Genomic DNA, 13,604 nt, shown 5'->3' on the forward strand with positions numbered 1-13,604 from the left:
CGTCCGCCTCCCCTCCTCCTCTCTGCAAACTCCTTTCCCTTCTGGCACTGATGATGTTCCCTAGTTGGGTTATGAAAGGTCTCCAAGGAACACAACCCAGCTCAGAGAGAACCAAAGATCCCAGAGACCTCCTCCTCCTCCATTCCGCAAACCCCTCTCCCTTCTAGCACTGATGATGCTACCTAGTTGGGTAATGAAAGGTCTCCAAGGAAACCACCCAGCTCAGAGAACACCCAGGGGCCCCCTCAAGCCAACCCTGAGCTACAAAGATTATCTTCCATCGGTACGATAAGATGTACGGACTTCGCGGGGTTGTTAAAAAATTGAAACAGAACTCTTTCGACATAGACGGCTTCGTGTGGCTGTTTTTTCCGAGAATCAATGACGGTATGTGTGTTTATCCATCTCGGGTTATGAAAGCATGATATGCCAAGCAAAAGGTAGGGGGGAAAGTTTTAAAATCCCCTTCCTTGTCCCATGACTCCCGGAGCCCAGGTTAATAAATGATAGCACCAAATGGTCACTGTGTCCTACAACCCATAAATTGGTCCTTAATTCCCTGGCAGACAGTCCTATTTCCCTCATTTTTCACAAGAACCTGGGCTGATAGCACCACCATGAAGTCTATTGCCATTCTCTTTTTCCTGGCCTTCCTCACAGGTAAGTCTTTCTCAGGTGGCTTCCCACCTTTTCCTGCCAGCAATCCTTGCAGGAGGTGAACCAAGTTAGTTTATGGTAGACCAAGATCGGAAGGTGATGCTGTCAGACAGCTCTAGAAGAACCTGTCAGCTCTAGAAGAACACCTTACAGGTATGGTGGCTTCATCTTGCTGAATCCTAGAGATCAACCCTACGAATCCTTTTCCAGCCCCTCAATCAGGGGTCCCCAAACTCGGCCACTTTAAGACTTGTGGACTTCAACTCCCAGAATTCCTCCTCCTGTCATGTTAGCTGAGGAATTTTGGGAGTTGAAGTCCACAAGTCTTAAACTGGCCAAGTTGGAAGACGCTTGCCCTAAATCCTACAGAAATCCCAATTCTGTTAAGAACCTGCTAGAATTCAGGGGTCCCCAAACTCGGCCACTTTAAGAATTGTGGACTTCAACTCCCAGAATTCCTCCTCCTGTCATGTTAGCTGAGGAATTCTGGGAGTTGAAGTCCACAAGTCTTAAACTGGCCAAGTTGTTTGAGACTCTAGAAAGAGGGCAGAGAAGAGCAACGAAGATGATGGCGGGACTGGAGGATAAAACATATGAAGAACAGTTGCAGGAACTGATGAGATTGGTCTCCCAAATATATTTCCAAACTGGGAAGCCAAATTTCACAGCTACATCTTCAGCGAGACCTGTCTACTGCACTGAGTCAAAAAGAGAGCTGTGAAAATACCTACAGACCCCTCACATCCTGGACATAAACTGTTTCAACTCCTACCCTCAAAACGATGCTATAGGGCACTGCACACCAGAACAACTACTAGACACAAGGACAGTTACTAAGACTGTACTGCTATTCTTCTTCTCATCCTTCCCATTATGTAAAAAAGATGTGGAGACTCTAGAAAGAAGGCAGAGAAGAGTAACGAAGAGGATTATGGGACTGGAGGCTAAAACATATGAAGAACAGTTGCAGGAACTGGGTATGTCTAGCTTGATGAAAAGAAGGACTAGGGGAGACATGATAGCAGTCTTCAGTAATTCCATTTCTTATCATTTTTTAGTGATTCTCTTTTCTCTACTTGGCCTCGACTTACGACCAAAATTGTTTGTTGTTAAGGGAGACATTTGTTAAGGGAGGTGTGTGTGCCTCACTTTATGACCATTCTTGCCACAGCGATTAAGTGAACCACTGCCATGCATAAGTTAGTCTCTCGATTGTTCATTTTAACTTTTTTTTATTAGTTTTCTTCATTTAGTTTTCTTTGTTTTCTTTGTTTATCGAAGTATCAAAGGGGGAAAAAAACCATGGCACAGTAAAAAGAGAGGAAAGGAAAAAGAAGGGTTATAGTGTGATGGGAGGGAAAAGAAAAAGGGCCCAACTTCCGTCTCTTTCTGGCACAGTCAAAGGTTTGCAACCACAACTTTTTGCTTTTATACAACAGTTACGTCATTCGGTTGTTAAGTGAATCTGGCTTTTCCTTCCCATTGACTCGGTTTGTCAGAGGGACGCAAAAGGGGAATCACGTGGCCTTGGGATGCAGCCACGGTCCTAAGTGTGAACCAGTTGCCAATTTTGATCGTATGGGGGGATGCTGGAAAGGGCGTAAATGTGATGACCCAAAGGGACGTGCCACAAAGGCAACCATCAAATAAGCAAGAAGAGTTTCTTTATTATCTCCAACTTTGCCCCCAATGTCCAGGTTACCTTCGGCTGGAGAAAAACTCTCCCAGGAACAGCCTTTAAGTGGAGGAAATTCAGTCCAAAACATGGTCAACACAAACTGTAACTTGAAGTCGAATCAAGCCAAACTGAAGTCATTAGTTTGGCAGGGCAGGAGAAGGAATTTCAGACTTGAAAGCACAGCCAAACATACACAGTTGGGAAGATGCCAGGAACACAGATAAGCCTTGACGATACCAGATAATTCACAATTTGCTCCCAACAGTTTGCTGTGCACAGCTTCCCTTTTTAAACACTGTGTTCCCAGCTGCAGCTAATGAAGGGAATCAGGACCCTTTCCTCCCCTGTAAGCCACGCAGCCACTCCTCCCTGCATGCCCTAGGATGAAGAGGGGGTGGGCCTGGGTCTTCCTCTGAACTCTCTCTCCCTTGCTCTACCACTTCCTTGCTCTGCCCAGCCGGACTTTGCCCTTCCCCACTTTCTTCCACAGCCAATGGAGCTACACTCCCATTCCCTGTCAGCTGCTCGGCCTCCCCCTCTGAATCAGATTCCGACAGGGGCATGACAAACTGTGTGAAAAATAAGTCGTAAGTCCCATTTTTCATCTAGTCCACCCCCCCCCCCGCCCGAGCAGGAGACCTTGCACACCATTTCTGACAGATGGCAGTCCAGTTTCTTCTTGAAAGCCTCCAGTGGTGAAGTTCTCACAACTTCTGAAGGCAACTTCTGTTCCATGGGTGGATTGTTCTCACTGTCAGAAAATTCCTCCTTATTTCCAGGTTGAATCTCTCCTTGATCAGTTTCCATCCGTTACTCCTTGTCTGACCACCAAGGGCCCCTCATTTCAACCCTGAGCTACAAATATTCTCCTTTATTGAAACTCTCTTTGGCTGAAATGCTTCCTCCTCTTTCTCCTAAATCCATGCCACCCCCACCCTGCCTAATCATGTTGGCCTTGTCAAACCTTTGCTTAATTTTTTTATCCCTTCTTCCCCCCTGCTCCTTTATCTTCACATCAACCCTGCAAGGTAGGCTAAATGTTGAAATAGACCGAGCAGCCCAGGTTTCTACTACATAAGCAGGGCAAGCCGCAACAAGAAATTGCGCCCTGGTTTGTTTTATTTGTTTCCCCCTGTAGTTAATTACAGTGCCCTCCTGCCCTTATGTAAAATGACCTCACTTATCGGAGAGCTTTGTTGTGGCAGGGAGTCCCAGAGGCTAGATGGGAAACAGGAAACAGACTGGAATGGAGACTAATTCAGGCCTGTGGTCTTAGACCCAGGTGTAGGGTCTCCTGTTTGGGTGGAGGGTTGGACTAGATCAGGGGTCTCCAACCTTGGCAGCTTTAAGACTTGCGGACTTCAACTCCCAGAATTCCTCAGCCAGCAAAGCTTCAACTCTGAGAGTTGAAGTCCACAAGTCTTAAAGCTGCCAAGGTTGGAGACCCCTGGATTAGATGACCTACAGCACAAGGTCCCTTCCGACTCAGTTAATCAGTTTTAAAAAAAGGGGAGGGGGAATCTCTTTTCTTTCTTGTTTTTTTTTTTGGCGGGGGCTCCTCTTCATCCATGCTTTCCTTCCCTTCTTAGGTTTTCAAGGTGCTGTCCTCATTGAGGAGCCTCCTTCATCGATCTCGGAGCCTGAACAACAATCCATGCTGGAACGGTTGCAAGGCCAGTTTGGAAAACTTTCCGATCAAGTTACCGAAACCATAAATGACGGTCTGAGCACATTGAAGTGAGTGAGCAAACATTTCAAGAGCAAACATGATGCAAGATCTTCCCTCTTATCTCCTGTCCTCCTCTTGGATGTTCGCGGGTTGTTCTGACCCAGAGTGGATTTGGCATCCCTCCAAGGCTGTGATGACCTTGATAAGGATATAATTCACTTCCAGAGGGGAGGGTGGTTTTTTGGTGTTGTTTTTTGCTTTGATTCACTCCCTTCTCCTCTCTCATGACCCTCGCCCACTCAGATTAACAGAGTTGCAAGGGACCTTGGAGGTCTTCTAGTCCAACCCCCTGTTTGAGCAGGAGACCGTATACCATTTCAGACAAATGGCGGTCTAATCTCGTCTTAAAAACCTCCAGTGAGGATATAATTGAAATGAGTGATTCTCAACCTTGGTCACTTTAAGAGGGGATGGACTTCAACTCCCAGAGTTCCTCAGCCAGCTATGCTGGTTGCGAGATTGAGAAACAATGCCAGCTGAGGAATTCTGGGAGTTGAAGTCCACCCATCTTAAAGGGCCAAGGTTGAGAAACAATGCCAGCTGAGGAATTCTGGGAGTTGAAGTCCACCCATCTTAAAGGGGCCAAGGTTGAGAAACAATGCCAGCTGAGGAATTCTGGGAGTTGAAGTCCACCCATCTTAAAGGGGCCAAGGTTGAGAAACAATGCCAGCTGAGGAATTCTGGGAGTTGAAGTCCACCCATCTTAAAGGGGCCAAGGTTGAGAAACAATGCCAGCTGAGGAATTCTGGGAGTTGAAGTCCACTCATTTTCAGAACATTTGGGAGTCCGTCAAATCAAACCAGGTACAGGTAGACCTCGACTTACAACAGTCCACTTAGGGACCATTGGAAATGGGACTTAGGAATTGTAACCTCAAGACATTGGAAAGGCACCCTGCAAAGATGACATCTTATCCTCAACTTATGAGCACAATTGAGTCCAATTTTTGAAAAACTTGCAAAGCAGGACAGCTATTAAGTGAGGTTTGCCCCGTTTTACGACCTGTCTTGCCACATTTGTTGTTAAGTGAATCGCTGCAGGTTAAAACAATGCTGAAAAAAAAAGTGATATGGGCATTTTTCACTTAAGATGGAGATCTTCTAGTCCAACCCACTGCTTGGGCAGGAAACCCTGCACCATTTCAGAAAAAATGGTTGTCCAATTCTCAGGACACTTAAAAAAAAAAAAAAGACATTTTGGATATCATTAAGGTTTCCCATGTCAGAAGATGATTTTTTAAAACAATGAAATTCACATGCTGTATTCTGGTCCATGAGCGTAAATAAATGTGGTGGGGGGGAGATTAAGAGGATAGAAAGCTCAAGTATGTAATGCCTATGTTGTCACCATCGCTCATATCAATTATTAAATGTGTTGAACATTAAGTAACAATAAGTCTTCTCTTCCACAGAGGACATCTCTCTGATGCTCTGGCCTACTTAGCAGAAACGGGGAAAAAACACATCCCACCCAAATATTTTAACCGCAAGGCTACTCACTTAGTCAAGGATGCTCAACAGTATGGCCAGTCTCTTCTTAATCAAGGCAAGGAGGCGGTGAAGGATCAATTACAGAAAGTGGCGGACATGGTAGATGGGATTAAGAAGTTGCCTCCTGTGCAAGCGGTGAACGAAGGGTTGATCGAACCTGCCATTGAGAGGGGCAACAAGTTGATGTCCTTGGCTGGTGAGCAAAGCTTGGCTAGCATTTCCAGCACAATACAAAAGAACATGAAGCACTGAAGGTCCCCAATGGACACCCACAGCTGTCTGAGACTGTGGGCGAAGGGCATGGTAAACTTAGAAGAAGAAGTGGATAGGCTGGCTTGAGGAAGAACCCTGGTATGGCTCCGCTGAGCCAGCCCTGCACCTCATTGTAACTATTATCCACTTTCTGGAACAATAAACACAGCATGACATGAACAGGCCTTGTCTCGGTGTCCTCCTTGTTGAGGGAAATTCCATTGTCCCTGAAGTTCTACATGAGGGGAAAAAAAAACAAAACACAACCTCATCCCAGACCAGAGAAGATGGTCAACCTGGGACAAGCTTGGGATACAAGCAGGGGTGGGATTCAAAAATTTTTAACAACCGGTTCTGTGGGTGTGGCTTAGTTGGTGGGCGTGGCTTGGTGGTCATGTTATTGGCTGAGTGTGGCCAACTCAACATCACTCACATCGAGGCACGCATCTCCTCGCCTGGCCTCTCGTGACTGTGGGGCTGCTGCAACAGTCGTAAGTGTGGAAAATGGTCATAAGTCACTTTTTTCAGTGCCCTTGTAACTTTGAATGGTCACTCCACACAAGCAAAGTACCAGCAAAAGGGGGGAAAGAAAACTCCAGAGAAGTTCCAGAGACAGGAAGTCCAGTCCTGCCAAGAATGTAATAAGGGTTAATGGAGAGGCAGTTTCTGTAAGCAACACCAGAATGTTTCCTTCCTGCCTTCCTTACAGGATTAGGCCAGTTATTTCTTCTAACAACCGGTTCTCCGAACTGCTTAGAATGTTAACAAGCGGTTTTAGTGAATAGGTGCGAACCTGTAGAATCCCACTCCTGGCTACAAGTCAGATCATCCCAAGCGTTTTAAATCAATGTTTCTCAACCTTGATAGTGTAAAGATATGTGGACTTCAGCTCCCAGAATTCCCCAGCCAGCAAGCTAGTAAACTTTGAGATGTGTGAACTTCAGCTCCCAGAATTCCCCAGCAAGAAAGCTACTAAACTTTGGGGTGTGTGAACTTCAGCTCCCACAATTCCCCAAGTAGTATGGAATTCTGATAGTTGAAATCCACGTATGTTAAAATTGCTCAAATTGTGGAACATTGTATTAAAATAGCACAATGCTCTTGCAATGACCATTTTGATGCGTTTGTGCGTCTACAGCAGGGATCTCCAACTTGCAGAGCTCACATCCAGGGAGTTTTTGCCTTCCCAGGTCAACAGATGAACCCAAGAAATATCAACTAATCCTTGTTTGATTGCTGACGTGGCAAGATCTCCAGTTAGTACTGACTAGCAATAGTTTGACCCAGTGGGGAAAAACACACCAGAGAGAACTGGGGAGTTAGGAGGCATTTTTCCAAGAAAATATTCATTGGGCTAGAATTATACAAAAGCCACAATTCAGATAAAAAATATTGTGTAAACTTAGCTTACTGTGTTGAGTGACCCAACAGAGGTTCTCAAGAACCTTCTTGTTTGAAGGTACAATGGACTCTGAGCTTGTGAAGGCTCCAAAGAAGATAAGCGATGTCCTTTCCATGCCTACCTTCTGTCAATCATTAATGGAGGGTAATGGGGATGGCTTTCATTATGTCCTTGATATTTATGGTCATGTTGCCCTAAATGGCCAACAGTTGATGCTGGAGTCAACAGGGCTGCAGTTTGCCAAAACAAGTGACCTGTGTGTTCATAAGCAACAATTCTTGGTTGTTCTGGGAAAGGATAGAGAATGGTTCCAATGTTCACCGACATAGAATGATGAACATCTCTATATCTGTCTGTCTGTCTGTGTAATCCATCCATCTTTTACATATCTATTTATGCATCCATCCACATCCATCTATTATTTACATATTTATCCATCCATTACTCACCTATTATCTATCATCTATCTAATCCATCCATCCATCTTTTACATATCTATTTACTCATCCATCCACTCGTCCGTCTATCTAATATTTACATATCTATCCATCCATCACTCATCTATCTATCATCTATCTACCTATCAATCATCTATCCATCCATCCATTTAGATATTTATGTACCTATCCATCCACTCGTCTATGTCTATCTGTCTGTCTGTCTATCTATCCATCCATCTATCCATCCATCGTTTACATATTTATGTACCTATCCATCCACTCATCTGTATCTTTATCTCTATCATCTCTATCATCTTTATTTCTATCTCTATCTATCTATCTATCTATCTATCTATCTGACTCTATCATCTGTCTTTCTGTCTTTCCTATCTATCTATCTATCTATCTATCTATCTATCTATCTATCTATCTATCTATCTATCTATCATCTATATCATCTATCTATCTATCTACCTATCTATCTCTACATATTTATGGGCAAAGAATCCTCTGCAAAAACTACACACAGCAGTCTGAAGACGAGAGGTTACGCTATGTATTAAGTTAGTACATAGAAAATACTTAGAAGCAGAATATAGGAAATATAGGTTAACCTAGAACAATCTTTTCCAAACTGATGGCCTCATTAAGTGTTTGGGTCACAACCAGCAGAGACTTTGGGAAGTTGTAGTCCTAACATGTCTGAGAGGAGGCATGATTAGGTGGAGGGATCCCTGGTGTGTTATCTAATGTTGCTTCAATTGGCTTAAGTGTCTCTATTCAGTAGTAGCTCTCATCCTGGAATAAGAAACACGACTTTTGTAACCAAAAGCACCAGCTTGTCATTTCTGGAAATAATTCCATTTTTACAGCAGGGATGGTGGGACAATGGCCTTTTTATGATTTGTGGACTTCAAGTCCCAGAATTCCATGCTGGCTCGGGGATTCTGGGCGTTGAAGTCCACAAGTCATAAAAGTACCATTGTTCCCCACTCCTCTCTTTCCTCTATGGCCTGAGAGAGTGGGGAATTACAAACAGCCCTAAATCAAAATGGCCGTATCTGTATATTTTATTACCTACTGATTTCTCAGTAGAGATCAGCCAAGGTTCTGCTTGCAGAAACGCAATCACGGTTCAACTGGAGAGGCCTTGGTATATTTTTCAAGGGTTTCAAGAATGGGAGCAAGATATGGTTGCAACTCCTGGTTGATTCTTTCCAAGCTTTCCTTCACCTTCTTCTGGACGTGGTCAGTAGCTGGTTGTAAGGAAGCCTTTAATTCTTGTAATTCATTCTGGAGGGTTTGGACTAATGGAGCCAACTCTTTGGTCAGCTTTTCCAGAAGCTTCTTGAGCTTCTCGCTCAACCTCGGGTTGAGTCTCTCAACTGAGGTGCTGACGGCCCGATGGAGGACTTCAGAATACGGTCCCATCTTCTCCAAGACCGAGTTTGCGAAGGGAGCCACAATGGAGTACAGGGTTTCGGCCACCTTGTCAGTGACTGGGGTCACTTGCCTCTTGAAGTTGTTTACGGCATCAATACCTTTCTCCACCAAGCCCATGGACATCTCAAGGGCCGTATAATAGGTTCTCGGGACATCCAGAGGCAATTTGGACTCCAGGTAATTCAAGTGCTCGCTTATTTTTAAGTAGGTGTGGTGAAGCCGGTCTCTGTGAGAGAGAAGGAGAGAAGAAAATGGTTTTTGGGAAACCCAGATGAGGGAGAAGAGCTACGTTAGAGAATAGGAAATTCCTGAACATAGGAAGGGGGAGGGAGAGGGAAGGAAGGAAGGAAGGAAGGAAGGAAGGAAGGAAGGAAGGAAGGAAGGAAGGAAGGAAGGAAGGAAGGAAGGAAGGAAGGAAGGAAGGAAGGAAGGTGTCAACTAAAAAATACTACTTTGGTCTTTTTAGTTGCCAGCAGAAAGGGAGTAAGGGAAAGCAGTGCATTCCTTAAATGCCTCAGATAATCGTCTTGGCAGCCGAAGCTGTTGGTGCGCAAGATTATTACTGGAGAGCATGAGTGATGACGCTTGGCTAAAGGATGTGTCCCATTGGAGAATATACATCCAGAGGGTGGAGGAAGACCAGGGTCAAGGGGGAAGGAAATGAATGATGTGTCAGAGTCGGCTACAACCAGGAAATGCCGACATGTCAAGTCCTAATAAATCAATCTTTTTTATACTGAGAGATGCGGCTAGAGACTTGTGATTTGAATGGAGGGGTGCATGTTGGAGCCCTGATAGCCAGAGAGGAATAGATGTGTGGGTGGGTGGATAAGATAGATAGAAAATAAAGATAGCTGATGGATGGATGGATGGATGGATGGATGGATGGATGGATGGATGGATGATAGATAGATAGATAGATAGATAGATAGATAGATAGATAGATAGATAGATAGATAGATAGATAGATAGATAGATAGATAGATAGATAGATAGATAGATAGATAGATAGATAGATAGATAGATAGATAGATAGATGATAGACAGACAGACAGATGATAGATAGATAGATAGATAGATAGATAGATAGATAGATGATAGATGAGACAGACAGACAGACAGACAGATGATAGATAGATAGATAGATAGATAGATAGATAGATAGATAGATAGATAGATAGATAGATAGATGATAGATAGATAGATTAGATAGATAGATAGATAGATAGATAGATAGATAGATAGATAGATGATAGACAGACAGACAGACAGATGATAGATAGATAGATAGATAGATAGGTGATAGATAGATAGATAGATAGATAGATAGATAGATAGATAGATAGATAGATGATAGATGATAGATGATAGATGATAGATATAGACAGATAATGTGGATGGATTGTTGGAAGGATAAGACAATTGATACTGTTGATGATAGGTAGGTAGCTGATGGATGATGGATAGATAGTTATAGATAATATGGATAGATGGATGGAAGATGATAGGTAGCAATACCAATAGCACTTAGACTTACATACCACTTCACAGTGCTTCACAGCCCTCTCTTAAGTGGTTTACAGAGTCAGCACATTGCCCCCAACAACCTGGGTCCTCATTTTACCCACCTTGGAAGGATGAAAGGCTGAGTCAACCATGATAAATGGATGGATGAATGGATGGACAGAGGATGGATGAAGGGAATGGAAGAGGAAGGGAAGGAAGGGAAGGGAAGGGAAGGGAAGGGAAGGGAAGGGAAGGAAGGAAGAAGGAAGGAAGGAAGGAAGGAAGGAAGGAAGGAAGGAAGGAAGGAAGGAAGGAAGGACAATAAGGAGCTTTCATTATACCTTTGTCAGAAAAAAATAAGTAAGCAGCAAGCTACAACCACCCTGTCCCCAGTCAGTAGTTGGCAATTGCCAGCAGAAAACCATCTGGCTGGCCTGATTTTTGCTGGTAAACAAGGAATAAGATGTGCTTTTCTTTATGTCTTTCTCCCCCAGCCCCTACGTAGCATAGTACAATCGGCTTTCTTACAGCATTGCTTGGTTAAGCTCCAGGTTTTGGATATAGTCCATTTTTTCATCCACAATCCTGGTGACATTCTGCATGTACTCTAGGAGCTCCTGGTTTAACTTGGCCAGGTGAGGGTATGGCTCATCTCGGAGAACGTACGCTTGGGATGCTGCAGGAGAAAATATAATGATGACATTGAATGTAACCTTGTTTCTATTGCAAAAAAGTAGAGGATTTGGAAACAGGTATTACATCTCTGTCCGGTTTATCTTTGTTGAAATTAAATTGATTAAATTGATGGAGATGGTTGCATGTATGTCAACACATTTAGTTTAAAACATTTACACAATCTTGTTAGACTTTAGGCCAGAGTTTCTAAATCTCAGCAATTTTAAGATGTGTGGACTTCAACTCCCAGAATTCCCCAGCCAGCATGGCAGACTGGGAGTTGAAGTCCACACATCTTAAGGTTGCGGAAGTTAAGCATCATTGCTTTAGATATTTATTATTATTATTATTATTATTATTATTATTATTATTATTATTATTATTATTATTATTATTATTATTATTATATCTTTAGTGAGATTCACAGCCTTTGGAGCTGGTTGGTAGCTCAGCAGTTTTAGTCCTAACCAAGGACCTAGGAACTGTTCAGATAGCATCGGAAGATATAAGCTGTTCCAAGTAGGGTGGTTTTTTTGTAGAATCAGGGTATTCAAGTCTGATAAATTCAGAATTTCCAAATACCGAGGCAGCCCTTTAGGTATTGCTCCAAGGGCTCCAATTACAATTGGGATCACACACGATTTCTTTTCCCAAAGTCGCTCAACTTCAGTTTTGTAAGTCCCGATATTTTGTGATTTTTTCTTGCCGCATGTCTTCAATTTGTGCATCACCAGGTATTGCAATGTCAATGAACCAACCCTTTTTCTTTTCAACTATTGATATGTCAGCTGTGTTGTGGGCCAAGTGCCTGTCAGTCTAAATTCTGAAGTCCCACAAGATCTTGACTTTTTCATTCTCCAGAACCTTCTCAACCTGATGTTCCCAGTAGTTGTTATTATACTCAAATCCAAACTTTTGGCACAGTTTCCAGGGAATGATTTTAGCAACTCAGTTATGGCATTCTAGGTGGTCAGTTTCTGAAATATTATTATTATTATTATTATTATTATTATTATTATTATTATTATTATTATTATTATTAATCTAACACGGTGTTCCTTAACTTCAGCAACTTTAAGATATGTGGTCTTCAACTCCAGAAATAATGATAATGATAATGATGATGATGATGATGACAATAATAATAATAATAATAATAATAATAGTAGTAGTAGAGCTTCCTACTGAGCACCAGCAGAGCCGCAAACGACTGCGCTACTCAGAACAACATACATTTTTATTAATTTATTTTTTCATTTATTTTTTTAGAACAACATACATTTTAAGAAGATATTTGGCTGATACCTAGGATGCTGGCAGCAACCCGTATCAACCATCAGCGCCAGTCAATGATATTTGTGATACATTTTTAAACGTTCACTTGACTAAGTTTCATGTTTAATGACTAAAAGAGATAATGATGATGATAATTTTATCACTAGTACGACCACAATTGGATTTTTACAACAAACCAATTGCCATCTACAACACAGCACACAACAACTCAAAGGAAAAGAGGAATTTTGGTAGATGTAGCAATGTCTGGAGATAGTAAAAATCAAAGAAAAAGAATGGAAAGAAACAATAAAACACAGGTATCTAATTATCAAAATGCGCAGATTATATGAAAGGTCTTCAAAGTCACCCCTATAGTTATTGGTACATTTGGGTGGGACGAGGAAAGATTAAACACGCTTTCGCAAGAATGAAACATTTCAGCTATATCAATGGTGGGAACTCCTAAGGGAAGAGCCAGGAAGAGAGATGGTCAACCCAGCCGAAAGAAGTTTCAACATTTCATCTTCCTCAGCCAAATCCTCCACTCACCTGAGAAGATGGCAAAAGCCAGAACAAGGAACTTCATGGTAGCTCCTGGAACTTCTTGAGATGTTCTACCAAGATGAAGGCAGATATTGTATGAGTAGCAGGAGCGCCAACGGGGAGCTTAAATGAAGACATCAATATCTACTTCCTGTCATTCATTAACACAAGGCAAGGACCTGGAGGTGACTGGGTTAGGGAGAGTAAAAGGTCTTCTTTACTTAGAACAACTGGAATACAAAAGAGGATGCAGTAAACAAGAAGAATCTTTGATAAGGAACGTAAGAGGACATCAAAGGAGGCGGATTTCACTGATCCACCTCCTTTGTCCAATCTGTCTCCATCAAGCAATAACCTTGGAGACGTTAAGCATCAACCTTATGAGTCAACCTTCGCAGAAACCAACATGGGTGGTAGGATTCCTTGTGTCTTCAGTCTGGAATTCAATTCCACCGAATACATCTTCCATACAGCCAATGAGCTTCACCACAATTGATCTTCGGAAAAGCCA

The 13,604-nt window shown here is 42.7% G+C and overlaps 2 protein-coding genes across 3 annotated transcripts; one reads left to right on the plus strand and one right to left on the minus strand.

Annotated features, from left to right (window-relative positions):
- Nucleotides 1–557: 557 nt before the first annotated feature.
- LOC148129971 (uncharacterized) lies at nucleotides 558–5,986 on the plus strand. Of its 2 annotated transcripts, XM_087971135.1 has the most exons (4): nucleotides 558–660; nucleotides 1,542–1,634; nucleotides 3,925–4,072; nucleotides 5,476–5,986. In XM_087971135.1, exons 1-4 carry the CDS (start codon nucleotides 618–620, stop codon nucleotides 5,804–5,806), a joined length of 615 nt encoding a protein of 204 aa, XP_087827261.1. In that variant the 5' UTR covers nucleotides 558–617; the 3' UTR covers nucleotides 5,807–5,986. The 2 variants fall into 2 exon arrangements, with proteins under 2 accessions (XP_087827261.1, XP_087827262.1); XM_087971136.1 differs by lacking the exon at nucleotides 1,542–1,634 and having other exon boundaries at nucleotides 559–660.
- A 2,196-nt stretch (nucleotides 5,987–8,182) lies between these two features.
- On the minus strand, nucleotides 8,183–13,167 carry LOC113428284 (uncharacterized). The gene is made up of 3 exons (XM_087971176.1): nucleotides 13,100–13,167; nucleotides 11,126–11,273; nucleotides 8,183–9,317 (listed from the first exon to the last, which is right to left on the minus strand). Exons 1-3 carry the CDS (start codon nucleotides 13,134–13,136, stop codon nucleotides 8,777–8,779), a joined length of 726 nt encoding a protein of 241 aa, XP_087827302.1. The 5' UTR covers nucleotides 13,137–13,167; the 3' UTR covers nucleotides 8,183–8,776.
- Nucleotides 13,168–13,604: the final 437 nt, after the last annotated feature.

This window comes from Notechis scutatus, chromosome 8 (assembly GCF_049901735.1).
Source record: "Notechis scutatus isolate UNSWTSFEM ecotype Mainland chromosome 8, rNotScu1.2, whole genome shotgun sequence".
Taxonomy (NCBI): Eukaryota; Metazoa; Chordata; class Lepidosauria; order Squamata; family Elapidae; genus Notechis; species Notechis scutatus.

Coding starts and splice junctions, on each gene's coding strand:
- LOC148129971 (XM_087971135.1), top strand. CDS start 618: ATGAAGTCTATTGCCATTCTCTTTTTCCTGGCCTTCCTCACAG. Junction 1,635..3,924: donor AGAACAGTTGCAGGAACTGG/GTATGTCTAGCT, acceptor TTCCCTTCTTAG/GTTTTCAAGGTGCTGTCCTC. Junction 4,073..5,475: donor GACGGTCTGAGCACATTGAA/GTGAGTGAGCAA, acceptor TCTCTTCCACAG/AGGACATCTCTCTGATGCTC.
- LOC113428284 (XM_087971176.1), bottom strand. CDS start 13,136: ATGAAGTTCCTTGTTCTGGCTTTTGCCATCTTCTCAG. Junction 11,274..13,099: donor GGCTTTTGCCATCTTCTCAG/GTGAGTGGAGGA, acceptor TTTCTCCTGCAG/CATCCCAAGCGTACGTTCTC. Junction 9,318..11,125: donor GAGCTTAACCAAGCAATGCT/GTAAGAAAGCCG, acceptor TCTCTCTCACAG/AGACCGGCTTCACCACACCT.